An 18,211-nucleotide genomic window follows, 5' to 3' on the forward strand; every position below is an offset into this window, starting at 1 on the left:
TATCTGAAGCATTAAATAAATAAAAAATAAAGAAATAAATAAAATAAAGGAAAATGTACTAAATAGATTTGTAAGAGGCATAGAACTGATCAGTTTGATTTGTTCTTGGACATCTTTTACACCAGGTTATAAAAACAAAAAGACTTAAATTCTTTGTTCAGTTTTAAGACACAACACGTCTTGTTGACAACTAAAGAAGCCTCAAAACCTGCCCAACACGACCCTGAGAAACACTGCACACACTGACCCAAAAACCTTAATTTATTATAAGGAAAAAAACTGGACGCAACCATCGAAACCTCGTTCATTGAGTTGACTCTTTATCGCCACGTGTTTACTTTTACCTTAATCCTTAATCATTTTTTGTATCATAGAAACCACAGCATTCATACATGATGTGCCCTGTTTATTTTGCACATGTTCCGCCCCGCCCTGCAGACGCGCTGATATCACGCAGTTGCGTAATTTGAATAGGAGAGAATGAGCGTTTGACAGCTGCTCGTACAGATTGTTTCGAAACAGAATAATACATATGCTAAATTTATTTGTCAAAGATTTCGGATAGATAGACTGTATCGCTTTTATGGCCGCTGCCGTGAGGAATAATGTTTGGGTTGCTCCGGGGCAGCAGGACGCGCAGTTCCACCACACACCCACCGCACCACTGCCAGCTGACGGTCGGAGAGGTGAAGATCATGGACAAGAGCTCTGTAACACGAGGGATGCTATCCCGGGAACGTCGTCCTTTCAGGATTATAATTTGGTAGGCTGCCGTGTTTTTTTATTCATTTATTTTTTGCATCTATCTCATTTCAGTTTGTAGCCTTATGATGTCCGTATATTTGACGTAGGAATATTTGATTTTGCTGATCAAAGCAGAACAGGCTACTTCCATTTGAAGGTGCGATCCTAATCGTGAAGGCAGGCCTGTGATTACTGACTGAAAACGTGAGCTTGAAAATCTCTGTTGATGCTGACATTCGTTGATTGTAGGGTGAATGGCAAGCAAGGCACGGTAGAGATGAGCACCCGTTCTCGAAACTTGTAAAGAGGTTGCATAGCACTGCAGAGCAACTGGATGTTCTAATTTCAGCCATGTATTTTGAAACAGCTTGGGCTGTTTCAGTGGAGCTGCTTGTAAAAGAGAAAGGGAGGAGTATTTAATATTACTGTGAGAAGCTTGCACAAGTACAGGCCCTGGATGCATCTTCTAATTTATGTTGCACAATTTTTGTCCTGTCAGCTTAATGTATTCTTTAGTTTTTGGACAATGGTGTGTTGCTATGCTTATGTTCTTCATTTAATAGTTGGTCTTTGATCCTATATCATTCATAAAAAGTCAGACAGAAATGCTATACTTAAGCATGGAGGGCAAAACAGCTTAGCTTTAGACTTATTGCCTGTATGACCTACTGATAATCTGCTCTGTCTTCCAGGGTAAATCAGAGATGGACAGCTACTTGTGTCCACAGGATACAGTAAATTCCAAAACGTTGTGTAGAGACAGCGTTATCGCACTGGAGCCATCTTTCAGCGAAGACTTTGCATCCCCTTATAGTGTCAACATGAACTTGTTCCTTCCTGAAGTCACATACCTGCATCCTGGCCTCTGCAGGGCAATGAAACCCATCAAAACAGAGTCTTCGCACCCCCTGATCCCTCCCACCTGCCAAGGTAATGGAGTACCAACAACTCTCCCAGAATACCCAGGCGTTTTTAGAGCAGCTGACAGTGCTAGCAGTGGTTTTATCATAAAACAGGAAGCGCCAGATTTCCAGGACGTTCCCCTGTTTCAACTTTTGAACTCTGATTTGGAGCAGCTTGCTCATGGATCTCAGATGAACTCCATCTCCATAGCTCCATTAAGTCTTCCACTGGGGAATGCATTGCAGAATTCTCCCACACCTCCAAACAGCCTGCAGAATGAATGTTTTCATTTTACTCACCACTTAGGTCATCAGCTCAGATCCACCTGTTTCCCACCATCTCCACCAAACTCTGAGCCCCCAAGTCCAGACAGGGGCAAAGAGCTCCTTCACAATCTCTCCCCGCCTCCCTCCTATGAAGCCAGCATTGCCTCTAAGTTAACTTTTCAGGCCCCCAGTTCCATTGATCCTGGACAGACTTACAACATGGCACCAAGCGCAAATCAAGACCAAAATTACACTGCTGGATTTGTCAAAAGCCCAAGTGCTGGACCAGTCCAGCATACAAGTATGACAACAGGTATTGGCCCATTGTCCCCAGTGTTGGCCCAGTCGGCTCCGGCTAAGTACAATCGGAGGACTAATCCTGATCTGGAAAGACGGAGGATTCACCACTGTGATATGCCAGGTGAGACTTCAGGCCTGTCTAACAACAGTAAAGTTGAGAGTTACAGCAATATTAAGACTGAAATGTGTCTTTTTTTAGATAAAACTTGCAAATAATAATGAGCTTTATCTTTTTCAGGCTGCAAGAAAGTGTACACAAAGTCCTCTCATTTAAAAGCCCATCTGCGGACTCACACAGGTAAAATGTTTGGAGTTTGCACTTGAAAATGAGGATGTTGCCAGGCAGAAAAGTGTAGTTGGCATGCAGATGCATTCTGTCTGCTGACAGACCAGGCCCACTGCTGTCAAATCACATAACCCTGCAACTCTCGTAAAGGGGGCAGGAAGAAAGACGGGACATGCTGTGATTTATGGCTCACAGAGGAGCAGCAGTATCAGTTTTTTCATTATTAAAACCTCTCATTTAGAAGTGTAGCATGAAAGACTTTTCTGCAATTCCTTAAATGATGTTAGTAATTGGGAAAAAATATATCCAAAAAGTTTAAACTGTGTATATATACATATAATACATAGTGTACTTTGTAATTTCTCCTTGCTGAAGGTGAGAAGCCGTACCAGTGCTCCTGGGAGGGATGTGAATGGCGCTTTGCTCGTTCTGATGAGCTGACACGCCATTTCAGGAAACACACTGGGTCAAAGCCTTTCCAGTGTGGAGTGTGCAGCCGCTGTTTCTCCCGCTCCGACCACCTGGCCCTACACATGAAGAGGCACCAGAGCTAGAAATGCTCCCCTCCCTAAAACATATCAAGTCAGTCTTTTTGTTGTTGAGTGCACATGGACAGAATTATGGCACTAATTAAAAACGATGGTGTAGTCCGCTTATCCTCAAGTGGAGACACACTGAGGGGCACTCGTCCACCACTAATAGTCTCTTATAAAGTAAAAATATTAAATTATTATTGTTGCCTTATTTAATTTCCACACAAATGCCTCATTATTTGGGGGTATTTGTAAATGTTTCAGTCAAAAACCACCAGCCATGAATTTCATACATAGGTTTTTGATTGTAAAGATCACGTCATACAAACATTTATTTGATATACTTAAACAGCAAAGTCTATGTATGCTACGGACTGGAAGGAAAAGTATGTTTTTTAGCTATAGCAGGTCAAATTGTGCAAGTGTAATGTAGAGAGTAACGGCAGTTAGTAAAAGTTGTGTGTGAACAAGTCGTGGTCGTAGATTTCCTGCCAGCAGGTGTTATGAATATTGAATCAGTGCTGTTTGAGAGCCATGCGGTGAGCACAGTGCCCACAGCATGACTTTAACACTGCCAGATTTATGGGATACTTTGCTACAAGGGAATCTTACTCCAAAGAAGATCTATTTTTATTCATCTCACTGAAATAAAAGGAATAGGTTGGGTATGAGATGTTAATGGTGATCATTTGGACAGCACAATGAATGTCCTACCCGTTCCGCTACATTTGTAATTTCCAGTCATCGCAGAGAGTGCAGGACATAAATCTAAATGGTGCATTTTTATTTTTATTTTACATTTTGTACAAAAAGGCTTAACTTATTGATTTTTTTCCCCTCTTTTCATGTTAACTGCAGCTTCCCAGCAATATTGCAACAAGTCTTCAGGTATTATTTAAAACGTTGAAAACTTCTTTTTATTGTCATGAATCAATAAACACAGATTTGCAAAACTTTTTTTTTTTATGGTTGCTGATGACGATTAAGATCTCAGATTTTTTTGCATTAAAATTAGTGGATTTTTTTTTACAACTTTCCACATGTGCCTTCTACTGCTTTCCTGGATGGGGGGGGGGGTAAAAGCTCAAGTGGGACAGGTACTCTACTCCAATGTAGGCTCTTCCTCTTTGGCTTCTGTTTGTCTGCTCTTTATTTGTCTGTTTGTCACCAATATTGCAACAACTACTTAATACACAGGGAGAAAAGTAGATAACTTCCTAGATTTGAATAGCTTTTTTTGTTAAGTTGCAACATAGGGCATTGGCCAATCTCTTTACCATGACCAAATTTTAGAATTTGAATATGGTTGAACAAAATTAATTTTTAAAGTTTCTTTCATTTTAAGATGTATATATTTTGTTACTACTATTTAATAATAAAATCAATTTATTGTTTTTGGGTGCAAAAAGATTTCAATTAATTTTTATTTTTTTTCATTTGAATAATTTTCTTTGGCAGAGGCCACAAAGATTAAACTGTTAATGTAGCAGAATACAGTATCACTTTATCCAGCAAAGAAAACAGCTCAGTGGATTAAATGTCAGTATATATACACACATATTGCAATATTTTGTGTCAAAGTGAAACAAACATGTAACCAAAACTGATTAAATGTTAAATTGACCCATATGACCCTCAAAGTGCAAATAAAAGTGTTTGTGTTTGTTTTTATTTAACACAATTGTCTGTATGTATATGTAATAATATAGAAAGGAAAAAAAAACAGTTTCTTCCTTCCATATTAGATTTTTTACATTATTACATTGTTGTTGGCCTGGGGCAGCTGTGGATCAGGCGGTAGAGCAGGTCATTAGGTAACTGCAGGTTTGACGGTTGAAACTCCCATTTTATCCCAGTCATTGTACTGTTTTGCCCTTGGACAAGACACTTTTCCCACATTCCAAAACTGTATTAATGTGAATGAAAGTTTGGTGGTGGTTGGAGAAGCTCTTGGCACAGATTGGCAGACATGTTTCCATCAGTCTGTGGTTACCAAGTGTGTGAATGTAGAGTGAACGAATAATGTAAAGCGCTTTTGGTGCTGTATAAATCCAATCCATTCTAATTATTCCTGTGTGCATCTTTACACTCCAGCTTAATTTAAGGTGAAACCAAAGCTGTGGATTAGAAGCAACTAGGTTTCATATTGTTTATAATTTTTGCTTTACAAATGATTAAATTATAATGAAAATGTCAAAGACAGACAAGGATGCCAGATCTTTATATTTTCACCACTATCTGAAAAGAGAAATTGAGATCAGAGCTGGTACTAAAATGGAATATTCAGAATCAGAAATACTTTATTAATCCCTTGCAGGGAAATTCATGTTTTCAGTACAACCCATCCAAGACTAGACAAAACAACATATGACACAACAGGAACAGGCAGACTGACGGAGCAGCCGTTTCTACAGCGCTCCTTATCTTAGATATAGGTGAAAGGTAACATTAGGGGAGTAAGATGTAGCTGGAGAGGATAAAAAAGGCATCTCCACACTGGGCCTAAGGGCCCATTATTGAGATTTCTATATTTCAAAGCCACAGTCTTAAAATTCAAATAATTTTTTTGACTCTTGTGCCAAGTTCTTTGGTGTTTTCAAAATCAGTCAGAAGCACGCTATTAGAATCACTTCTATAGCAATTCTATGAAATCAAAACGATGTTCTCATCAATTTGCATAAAGTGCTGGTAACACTGTTTAGACCAAAAGTGCCAACAAAAGAGAATCCACACAAACCACAGAAGCTGCCTGAGCTTGTACGGAGTGCAAAGAAAGTTACCTGTCAGGAACTACTATTTGCACTGTTGTTGCTGTTCTTTACATATCAACTCTCGTAAGCTAAAAATCCCATAGGTGACATATTGCATGCTCAGAATACTTAGTGGAGCTTAGTGGAGGGACTGATTGTAATCATCTGAATCCTTTTGTGCATAGCACAAACATTCACCCAGATCCAGTTTTAACACTGCACATAATGTGCATGGTGTTTCCTCTAAAGTGTAACCCATTCTCAGAAACCACATTCACTTCATGCTGTTACATCATACCAAGTGTTAAAATACCACTCTGTAGGTATTAGAGAACAGCAGCAAAACCAGTTACTATGAGAACTATGTTATTTTACATGGATGTTTATTTAATTATGTCTGAGCAAGAAAATTCAAGTCAAGTACTTATTTTTACATGTAAATAAACTAAATAAGTAGATGAATTATAGTATTTGTATTTGCTTCTTTTACTGTAATAATCAGATGTACTTTGAGTATACACTGCTGTACTGTATATTAGCAATAATTTAAAATGTCTTTTCTTATAACAAGATTAGGTTTCTGAATGCCAATGAATGTGGGAACAGTACTCAAATGTCTTAAGTGACATTTAAGCTACATACCATCCAGTCATAGATAGCAACAAGCTCCATCCCAGTCTGTTACATACAAAATGCAACTTTATTAACCTTCATGCCTCCATTCATATTAATATACATGTATATGTTTGAACTCATTTTAATTTCACAGCTCCATCCATATGAAAAATACAGAGAAAAAGGCAAAACACTGACTTGATACAACTCTTGGAGGAAAGAAAAAAGTGTAACAAAAAAGAAACGGGAAAAAACAGACACCTGTTCTTGAAGTTTTGAAAAATATTAGGATTAAAAATGTTTTTACATATGTGGAATTCCATGTGAAGAATCTCCCTTTTGAAGCAACGCTGAAGCAAATATCACATTTTTTTTTTTTTTTTACGGTAAGAATGAAAAGATCTGAATATATTTACACTACACTCACTTTACATAAATACAGGAACAACGATTACTGTACGTAATATCAGCAAACTTGAAACATAGGCATTGGCTTCACTACTTAAATTTTCAAAACCAGAAAAATCAAAAGCAGATGTTACACAGAAAGTAAAATATTAATTTAACTGATAAAAAGTCTAACATCAGTATTTATTAACAAATGTGTCAATCTACTGCTGGAATCCTGACCACTGGATTCCTCTTTACCTTCCATGGAGTCACTGCATTGAACGGATGCGCCAAAGCTAAAACCTCCAGAGGCCTTTGTCACACAGCTCCGTTCCCCATCAAGGAAGTGACTTATTGCAAGCAAAGTAATGGTATGTGCTATCAACAGCCTGTTAAAGTGTTATGAGAAGATGCTGCATTTGACACAATGGTATAAGGCTCAGTGCGAAAAGAATAGTTCAACGTTAAAGGTCCAACTTGCATATTGTTGTCTGTGCTTTTTTTTGTTTATTTATTTTTTCTCCAAAATTCCCGGTTTTTCCTCATTTGTAGTAACCGAAGCACGCAGGTTGAAATTGAAAATTCTGCACAGAGCAGGTGATATTACAAGTTTGTGATATGAGGCACTATTCATCATTATTGCATAACTTTGACCCTGGTTGCCGTAACAAAATTATGCTTTAAAATGAGGAAAGAGATGCGGGAGGGAAATACAATACACCCTGTCCTGTGGAGACACCATCTTCAAGTCTAATTAAATTCTTCAAACACTGGTGTATTAAGGCATGCAACATCATATACTGAATACAAAAGTACATGTGTTGTTGATATGTGCTTGATCTGTGTAATTTCTTGTCCGGGTATAGCAAAATAGCAACACAGGAAATCGAGTACCTTAATATGGTGGATGGATATAAATAATTTGTTGATTATAGCAAACACTGGTTTAGCCTTATAAAAGAAAAAAAAAAAAGAAAAAATAATAATAATTTGATCATGAACTTGTTTAACAACCCGAAACAATAAAAAGCTGTTATATAACATCACATATGATAATTTACATGATGAATACCATTAGCCCCTTTTCACTGTGTATCAAATTAGATAAATTACAGTCTCTGAAAAGACTTTACATGTACAAATGTATTTCCTGCATCTACTAATCAAAAGCCCTATTTTTCCAATGTATATACAGGCTGTAGAACTTTGTAATAGGTTTCATCTTCACTATCACATATATTACAACATTTCAAAAAATCCTTTTTACAGAGAAGAAAGAATTATAATTAATCACAAAGGGCCCCCTCATACATTAAATGTCCTAATACATTATATGGATGGATAAAATATGATGATGATTATTTGTTTATAAATTGACATCTGAAATAAAATTATTTGAAAAAAAAAAATCATACTAAAAAACAAACAAGGTGCTGATATGCTTTTGCCAAAATGATAATACAGTTGGGCATTATGACATGTGCACAAACATTTTACATAAATAATGATAACATAAGGGTAACTCTTCTCTCTCTCTCTCACCCATACACACACACCTTGCATGCATGTGTGAAATTACTTCCTGGATTTAGCTTCTTCACTAAAAGTGAGGCTGCTGAAGTGTGCAGGTGTGTGTATGTGTGCATTAGTGTATGAGCGTATGGATTTCAAGATATTATAATCAAAAAAGGTTACCATTACTTGTTGCTGGCTTCGGTCCAATAAATGCATTTGGCAGCGCTATCAAATAACATTGGTTGGCCTGATAGGTGGAGTTTATGTTTGAAGCTTTTACACAGCATAAAGAGCACCAGAAATACTTGCAAAAGTGTCTGTTATTAGGACTATAAAAATATACTTTTAATTGAATTCCCTGATTAGGTAAACTGATGTTCTCCAAGTTTTTTTCTGCCAGTACCTGCATCCTTTATGTGTATATATAACATATTCTTGTAAGTACATGTGCATGTATTATTATTTATCTGTGCTATGTATGTATGTATGCATGTGTGCAATTCCTGCATTTTTCAGCATGTTATATCACCAAATCTCAGGTAATAAACCTTATATCCATTTGGACTGAGGCAAAAGCATTTCAAGTGATTTTCTGCATTTGTAAAATAACATAAAATGTAAGATTATATAGAGCAAATCACCAGCTGAGACACATCAGAGCTTGAACTGGACCTACAGACGAGACAGTAACAGAGGGAATTGTTGAGTGAGACCAAGCTGGAGGCTCCTCCTCAGATTCTGACATCAACAAACAGAACAAAGAGAAGTCTGATGTTCCTTCAAATGTATTGCTCTTCTGTACTGTACACAAAATTATCTCTGTAACACATCAGCTGGTATCAATGTCAGCTTATGGCCAAGTGCTGCTGTGCTGTGCAAAAACAACAACACAAATTCCTTTTTCTATTAAATGCAGCAGAGAAATCTGAGTTGAATGATACACACAGATAAATTAGGGATAGATTGGAAGTCTCTAAGGTGCCTCTGTTTTTTTTGTTTGTTTTGTTTGTTTTTTTAATTTTCATCACATACTGGAAATCTCCTCTGATTGTTTCAAAGTTCACTGTACATGAGGGGTCATATTTTTCAGAGTCAAACATAAGCAATAAGCAGGCATAAAAAAAAAAGGTAAGATTCAATAAACAAAACATTTTCATACTGAAAGTATATTTAACCTTTAAGATTGCACTTTACTGATTGCTAATCACAGCTCAAAATCCACAAAAGATTCTTTTTTTTTCCAAGAAAATGCTTTCAAGAGGCTCAACATAAAGAATAGCACTGATGAAATATGGGTTTGTCCGGCATCCATGTGAGTGGATAGTAAAATGGTGTGTTTCCTTGCTGGTGCGATGATATGCATGTCCAGTTTTTCCATCTTTTAAAAGAAAGCAACCAATGACTGAAAGAGTGGCCATTTGAGTTGTTATTCTTTACCATTTGCTGGCTGTGGGAAAGGTGTACTTCAGCCCTCTTTTTCTCCTGTATGGGATGACTGGCAGACTTCAAGTGGGAAACCATTAATGATTCTATGCTGCCCTCTTCTGGTCACATATGAAACTCTTGTTGAGGCAACATGAGACAATACTGCCTGTAATTCCAACTACGCCCAAGTTCTTTCCCGTAATCCATTTCAGGTCTAATTTCTTCCTGAACTCACAGGAAATCCATTCAATACAATGGGGTCTTTCACATTATGAATGCTGAAAGAAGCAGTTGTTTGAACAATAATGAAAAGAAAGATACCAAAAAGAAACCTCTGCTGTTGAATTATATATATATATATATATATATATATATATATATATATAGCTATTTTTGTCCAAACAAAGAGTGCGATATCATTTTCCAAATCAAAGTGAAACATTAACAAACAGTGCTGTTAAAGACAGTTCCCTATCAAGCTCCATATCAAGCAATGATGATAAAAGATCCTGATGTTTCGTCCTTCCAACCCTAAGAGGATCCAGAAGTGACCCTGTGTTGTGCTCCGCAAGCTCTGTGCACCTTCATCCATCGATGTTCTCCATCTCCATCTCCACTCCTCCTAAAGGATGAGTGTGTGTCTATGTGTGCATCTGAGTGTGACTGTGGGCATCCAGGCCAGCTGAAAAACATTCAAAAGGAGATCCCGCTCCCTTGGCTGCCTGCGCGTGTGTGTCTGAATGTGTGTGTCTGTTCCATTGACCTCTCTTTCAGTTGCTCAGCATCTGGTTCACACCAGCATGTGTCTCCGTCGGTGGAGTGCCAAGTGGTCGGATCTGGAAAAGCTGCGGTCACAGTCTGCACACTTGAAGGGTTTCACCCCTGTGTGTTTTCTGTAATGCCTCGTCAGCTCATCAGAGCGGGCGAACTTCCAGGTGCAACCGTCCCAGGTGCATTTGTATGGCTTTTCCCCTGGAGAGGAAGACAAGAAGCATAGCGCACACTCTGTCACATCTTTAGAACTGCCACTGATGTTGTCATCATTTTTCATTGCTCCTTGAACTCATAATTTAGAGTCTTTTCTTTTTTTGAATGCATTCTCAGGCGCCACATTAACTGACTTTGTCAACACTGAATTAATATTAAATATTAATGAAGCTCATGTGTAGATCAAATTTTTGAAGTTTGCATTTACACCGTCTTTGTTAAGTAAGAATGACACTTTATACAATTCCAAGATGTTTTTTAGAATCAGTTTACATGTAATAATTCTATTAAACTGCATATGTACTGATATGCAAGCTTTCAATGATGGAGTTGGTTGTTCAGGTGCATGACATTCCGAATGTCAAAGTATCATTTTACAAGGAATTGATGCACTTGATGGCAGGTGCACCGCCATCAGTGTGTGTGGGAAGGACATTATAAAGTCATTTAAAGAAATTCATGCTAAATGCTTCAGTGTATGTGTGGACCATAAATGTGTGTTGGAAATGATCTTAACTACTGGTTTTTCAAGATGATTTGCTAAAAGGTAGAAAAGTAGCAACAAGGATAAAAGACAGCTCCAAGAGGCTGGAAAACTCCCTGCACATACACACACATACACACAAACGCACACACACACACACACACACACACACACACACACACACACACACACACACATATATATATATATATATATATATATATAAACATGGGGGCTGTCAGTCCAAATATTATTTGCCTGTGAGTTGACTGCCTGATCAAAAAGCTCCTAGAGGTAATTATTTGTGAATTCTCCAATTTAGAGACTCCTCTTCAACCCAAGTCACACAAATAACTTCTTCAACTTCTTCACTGTCAGTTTTCACATTTTTTGTTAAGCAGACAGTTAGCTATCGGAAGGTTTCAATCCATGACAGCCTTATTAAAACGACATCAAAATATCCTCTTAATGTTTACGTGTGTCTGAGTTTGTGCAAAGGAAAACATGGAGAAAAAGATATCATAACTTAGTCACAACTTTGTGTAGCAGTAAGTCAGCAGTCTTTAATGACTGAATCATGACTGCACTAGGTCGAGTTTTAAGCCTACATTTAAGAGAAATATCAGTTATTCTCACATAGCAAGTTCTCACAGGAATTGTTTTGGTCTTTTGAAGTTAATACTGAAAGATTAATACCAGTATTTCACTCAGGATTTCTAAAAGTCTGTCAATTCATTGACATTTTGTCAAGTTAAAATGGGTATGTAAAGATATATTCAATTGTATAAGCTTATATTAGACAACTCAAGGATTTTATTTGATTTGTTTGCTGAAAAAAGTACAGCGTGCACAGCATGCTTGTGCTGATTTTTAAACATATATTCATGCATTTAAATTGTACCCACCAGTTTGTCTCGTTCTTTGTTTTGCTTTTGTTGGTTTTTTTTTATTGACTTTCCACCAGTTGCAGTCTCTGGCAATCAGACTGAATAAAATTTAAGGTTACAGGGCCTTCAAAGTAAGTCATTACGTATTTTTCAGAGTGGCCTGAGCACAATATTACTGGAGTTACATGTTTGCTGGGTCACATAAATGAGACTTTCTGGGAGTGTAAATGTCACCCATTCAGACTTGAATAAATATCATGCTGAAGCAAAACAGAATTTCAGCATATATATGAACACACATACACAGACTCACTGACCTGTGTGCGTCCTCCGGTGTGCTTTTAAATGTGAGCTTTTGGTGTACACTTTATTGCAGCCCTCAAAGTCACATCTGTGGATTCTTCTCTTTTTGGATTCTGGTGACTCTGACCTCCGGGGGCGACGTATACTGTCAATACTGAACGGGGACATGGAGCTGCAGGAAGGACAATAAAGAGCAAGATAAAAGTACAATTAGATTGTGACAGTGGCTTCACATCCCACATCACCATTTTCCAAAGTCTCCCTGGAAAGCAACTTTAAGCTTATTGCAATTTCTGTTCTAATTGCTTAGCAGTCACATAATTTAGGCAAGAATTCTTAATATGCATATATGAATAGCCTTTTTGCTAATTTAAGGATGGGTTGTAACTTAATAATAAAATAAAATAAAATTAAATAAAATAAAAAGATGACGGACTCAGCTATGGCAGAATATTCCACTTCTTTGCCTTAAAAAACTTCTGGGTTGCTTTTGCAGTATGTTTTGGGTCATTGTTCATCTTTACTATGACGTGATATCCAACAATTAACTTTGCTGAATCTGAGCAGAAAGTAAATGCCGATAACTATACATGTCATCCAGCTGTTTCTGTCTGCTGCCACATCATCAATAAACACCAGTAAGAAGGTGTACTTTGAATTATGAGCCATTTCAACCCTTCCCCATACTTTCTTCTTCTTTTCATTCTGGTACAGGTTGATCTTAAGTTTTATCTGTTGGCCAGCTATTTCATGAGTCCACTCTAATGTGGACTTTCTATTGAGGCCGATTAATGGTTTGCACCTTGTGGTGAACCCTCTGTATTTGTCTTCTCTTCATGGTAGACTAAGACACTGATGCACCTGCTTCCTGGAGAGTGTTCTTCTTGTGGGTGGATTTTCATCACTATAGAAAGGATCCTGCAAACATCCACCTCTGTTGTCTTCCATAGACATCCAGGCCTTTTTCAGTTCCCAAGCTTACCTGTGTGCTCTTTCTCTCAGAATGTATCAAACTGCTGTTTTAGTCACTCCTAACATGTCTCTTATCTCTGATAAAGGATGTTCTGTTTCACATCCATTGAGAGCTCCTTTGAATGCATGTTGTAGGTTCACAGCAACAGATTACAAATGAAGTGCAACACCTAGATCAGCTCCACACCTTTTACCTACTTTAGTGATGATGGATGCATGAGGGAACAGCCCATGAAGCCCATGAAATAACTTTAGAGTTAACTGTCCGATTACTTTTGATCTCTTGAAAACGAGTCAGGTACTTCCTCTTTCCTCCAATTTGGATGTGAATACCCTCAAATTAAAGCAGAGAGTATGTACTTTAAGCCCATATTGATTTGATAGTTGTATCTTTAATATAATTTGGTAAACAGCTAAAACAACAAAACCTGTGTCAAAGTCTACATATATATGGACCTGACTGTATGTGTTCATTTTGTTTTGAAATTTAGCAGTCACATGAAGATCATAACTTAGCCTATTGCGCCTTAAAAACATAGCAAGAAGCATAGCTTTTCCCTTTTTTTGTTTTTTATCACAGCAAGAAATAGATACACTCCTGCTGGCATTTAAATTCAATATGTTAAATTGTTGTAATGGTGTCTTTACAGGTCTTTATTAAAAAATAATTCAATCGTTGCTGCTCATCCAAAATTCTACTTTTTGAGTCCTAACCAACACCAGGAAAACATACCATATAATACCAGTACTTTAATCACTGCACTGGCTCCCTGTGTGTAAAATGATAGACTTTATAATCCTGTTAACGGTCTTCAAGGTGCTGAATAGTCTCGGTCCACATTTCAGTCTTGCTTGTTGGATATGAAGCATCTAAATCCCTCAGGTCACCAGGGGCAGGTTTATTCATTAGTCCCAGGATCAGAACCCAGCAAGGTAAAGCACCATTTAGTGTATATGCTCCCTGCCTGTAGAACAAACTCCCTGCACACCTGATGTATATATCATTTTTAATGTAAATCATTTAAATCAGGGCTAAAAACATTGCTGCTTACTTTTATCACGGTATGCTTTAATTTGTTCTTAAATGTTTAATGTATTTTATTTTATCTTTATGCCTTTATAAGGCACTTTGAATTGCTTTGTGTGTATGAACTGTGCAATACAAATAATCTGCCTTATCATGTGTTGATTGCCTAAAATTAAACTAATAAAATAGAATATACTTAATAATATTTATGCATGACAAAAATAACACTGACTGTTGGGAGTTTTTAAGTTGTGTAAAAGTTTTATTGGGGCAAAACGCATATTATTATTATATGTGTAAAATTACTTGATAAAAGGAACACTAATGACACTGAGTGCATAATAATAGGAAGAAAGAATAATATAGGAGTAATTAAAAAGTTTAAGCTAATTTCTAAATTTACATATGCTAAATTATTTAATCTTGTTTAAATAGTTTTTACTATTGTTATTTCTAATAGACATAGTTACTGTAAATAGTGTAGACATTAGCTGATTCTTGGGTACGGACTTGCAGTACAGAAGCTTTGCCAGCAGGTGGCATTGCAACTCTGCACTAGAGTACGTATCAGTAACAAGTTGAGGAAAAAAGTCTTGTGGCTCAAATATTTAATTGATTCAGACTGGAAGAATAAAGTTTCATTTCTCAGTCCTCTTTAGTGAGGCTAAGAAATAAGTTACCTCCATCATCAATGTAATTTAGCATGACATTTCCTCTCTTAAAAGATCTCAATGACTGTGTTATTTGTTTTAAACTGCACAAGAGAAGCCATGTTTTTGTGAGTGTGCAGAGCAGCTTTAAACCTACACTATATCTAAATTTTCCCACATATCACATCAATGGCTATTAAAAAATGAGTAAATAAAGAGGCTGTGATACATGGTGAGTGGTCCATGTCTCACCCATGATTGTTGACTGCAGAACAGTGAGCACCTTTTACACAACGATAAACACATGACTGCAGCACACACCCAGAGAATTGGCAAGAAAAGGGAGATACGGTAGAGAGAGAAAACAAGAACATCTCTGTTTACTTAAGGGGAGGAGTAATATCTGTGGAATATATTTAACAGGGCTCTCTGAGCCATGGTGGAGTCTGTGCTGCGGTCGGTTACTGAGAAACAGGTAAGGGGGTGAGAAGGGGAGGAAAGGGGAAGAAGGAAACACAGCTATGATCATGTTGAAAGGATTTAAAAGAGGAGCAGGGGCTCCCAGACAGGCCCTCTAGTGAACTGTCTCCACCACACACAACCCACTTCCTGCCTCTCTCTTTCACCAAAGCATAATCTGTCAAAAGCAGACTCAGATATAGCACACGCTTACATTCAAAGAGACACAGCTACACGGCTAAACAAATACACAGAAATACAGAAAAAAATTTACACATGCATACATACAAATCACCTGTTACTCCTGGTTTACAGCCAACCTGAAGCTGTACAGGAAATGATCACATGGGTCAGATATGAAGTGAACTCTAAGTTCCCTCTCCTTTTTTCTCTAAGCTCACAAATAGCATCGCAACGTGATGTCAAAATTGAACATTAAGACAAAGAGGTGTATTCATAAAATTATTCACGAACCATCTACTAATCTGACAGAGAAATGTAGACAAGCATCTGGAGCATGGAGCACCGCAAGTCTCTGAGTGTGTGTCTGAGTGTGTGTGTGTGTGTGTGTGTGTGTGTGTTTGTAAGTTTAGGAAAGTGAAGTGAAGTGAAGAGCCAGGATTTACAATGGAAACACTTTGAGCTCTGACATCGAGCAGATGAGGAGGATGTTTACATTCTGACTTCATCCACGAAGTGACTTCATGATTATGATATAATTTAGGAAGGTCTGACTACAATGACTTCGAAAACACAGAACGAGCAGCAGCTTTGCATTGCTGATTCAAATTCGGTCGTCCTCACTCCTCCATTACATAATCTCACATGATTGAGTTCTGGTTGAACAGATTGAGAATTTTCCAAGCAATTTGGGTATTTGTTATTTTTTATTATTTTTTTTTTAAATAGGGCCACTCAGAGGATAAATTATTCAGCACATTGGAGAAATGAAGTCACAAAATTAAATAACAGAACTGCCTTTAAAAAAAAGTGAATTATAACCATTAAAGTATGAAGCAGGTTTAAATTATAAGCTGTAATTAATTCAATAAAACGGACACCTTCACCACTGCAAGCTTTTCAATCTCTTATTTCAAATGTGAACTCTATGCCCAGTCTTTGCAGCTGGGATTACAGACTTATAAAAATCAATAATCACCTTAAGATCAATTGGTTCTAAGTAGTATTTATATTTTGGAAATACAGTATAAAATTTAGATGGGGGTCTTTAGAAAATAACACAAACACTATTTCTTGAGGATTTTCATAAAATACACTGTCTATATTATAGTTGCCAAAAACAATTAATTTGTTGTATTTTCTCATGATTACCCAGAGGCAAAATCTTTCTGCTTGAAACCATGTCAGCGTAGCATTATTGATGTATGAATGTGTCTGTTTGTGTCTCTTAAAGTAGCAAAGTGAAATAGGAAGTACAGCTGAGAATGATTTCAAAGAGAGCTGACCTCCGTTTTAATTCATTTGCTTCCCCAGTCCCCACACCCCCCCTCATCTCTTCACAGGCACAACAGAAACACTGAGAGCAGTGGAAGTGAATATGTCACCTGTATCCGGGTTTTCTCACAATGCAAACACAACACTAATTTTTTCTGACTTCTCACGGGCGGCGGGGTCACAACACTGGCTTCAACTCAGCAACAGCACAGTCTGCTTCTCAAACAGAAGTGCAGAATTATCAAGAAAACAGGAAAGGGAGCCTGTGACTCTGTGTATACACTGGAAGACTGCCCACTGGGCATTCCTGTACCTGTCTAAGGATACTACCCCACAACTCACCCCTTCACCTGCTCTGCTTCATGGCCCCTGGGTCCTTGGGGACCAGCCAGACTTCAGCAGAGAAAACCCTTCCAACACAAGCCCCTGCCCCCTACATATACACACACCTCTCTCTCTCTCTCTCTCTCTCTGTCTTCCTCTCTTTCACCAACACTCTCCCACAATAGCCTATCCACCCGTCCCCAGGGAAACACATGAATATGGAGGAGGCTGCCCAAGAAGCACATGATACACTCACACACACACCCTAACTCTCTCCTTTCACTCATTTATTTATATATGGATACCTGGATTGGAGGCTGCAGGCACTCCCATCCTCCACCCTTGCACTTCTCCTCACTGATGCGCTTTGGATGACTGCTTTTGTAAATGTGGTGCCAAATTATATGAAGCTATTCTTTCTACAGTCACAATGTACACAGAGTACAAAAGAAAAGAAATATAGCGACACAACGGAGTGATATGTCAGCTTCTGTTGCAGTGCAGATGTCCATAGTGTGCATGTGGTGTGTCAATACAGCACACACATTCTTTCTCTCTATCGCCAAGCCAGCATGTAACTCAAGAAGACTACAGACTGCTTTGTTTTTCACAGACAAACATGCAAGTCTGTGTTCCTGTTGACAATGGCTGACCTCCTCCTGGAACCAGCTGTTCTGTCCACTGCGCAGAAACACGTGCATGTATACAGTACGAAACCCACATTAACCAGAGCCTTAATAGTTATAAATGCGCATGCATACTTTTTTCGGGTGCACACAGGAGCACACAGCTCAGTCTGCACTTTGCACACACAGAAGTGAGTGTGTGGGCAGGCCCTGGCAGGGCATTGCTAAACCTGGCTGGTGATTTATCTCCATAGTGAAAGCTTGGGCAATGAAAGGTTGGGTCCTGCCAACCTCTGTTCTCCTCTGACCA

At 38.0% G+C, this 18,211-nt stretch overlaps 2 protein-coding genes across 2 annotated transcripts in view; one reads left to right on the forward strand and one right to left on the reverse strand.

The window, feature by feature from the left end:
- Window positions 1-436: 436 nt before the first annotated feature.
- klf5b (Kruppel-like factor 5b) lies at window positions 437-4,703 on the forward strand. Its single transcript, XM_042002750.1, has 4 exons — window positions 437-763; window positions 1,437-2,334; window positions 2,452-2,511; window positions 2,875-4,703. The coding sequence occupies exons 1-4, from the start codon at window positions 584-586 to the stop codon at window positions 3,051-3,053; spliced, it is 1,317 nt and encodes a 438-aa protein (XP_041858684.1). The 5' UTR covers window positions 437-583; the 3' UTR covers window positions 3,054-4,703.
- Window positions 4,704-6,463: 1,760 nt separating this feature from the next.
- klf12b (Kruppel-like factor 12b) overlaps window positions 6,464-18,211 on the reverse strand; it is a 40,478-nt gene continuing 28,730 nt past the window's right edge. The window contains 2 exon segments of the mRNA XM_042001092.1: window positions 6,464-10,699; window positions 12,403-12,560. Of these exon segments, the coding sequence (XP_041857026.1) occupies window positions 10,518-10,699; window positions 12,403-12,560 (340 nt within the window). The 3' untranslated portion in view covers window positions 6,464-10,517.

This window comes from Melanotaenia boesemani, chromosome 12, assembly GCF_017639745.1.
Source record: "Melanotaenia boesemani isolate fMelBoe1 chromosome 12, fMelBoe1.pri, whole genome shotgun sequence".
Classification (NCBI taxonomy): domain Eukaryota; kingdom Metazoa; phylum Chordata; class Actinopteri; order Atheriniformes; family Melanotaeniidae; genus Melanotaenia; species Melanotaenia boesemani.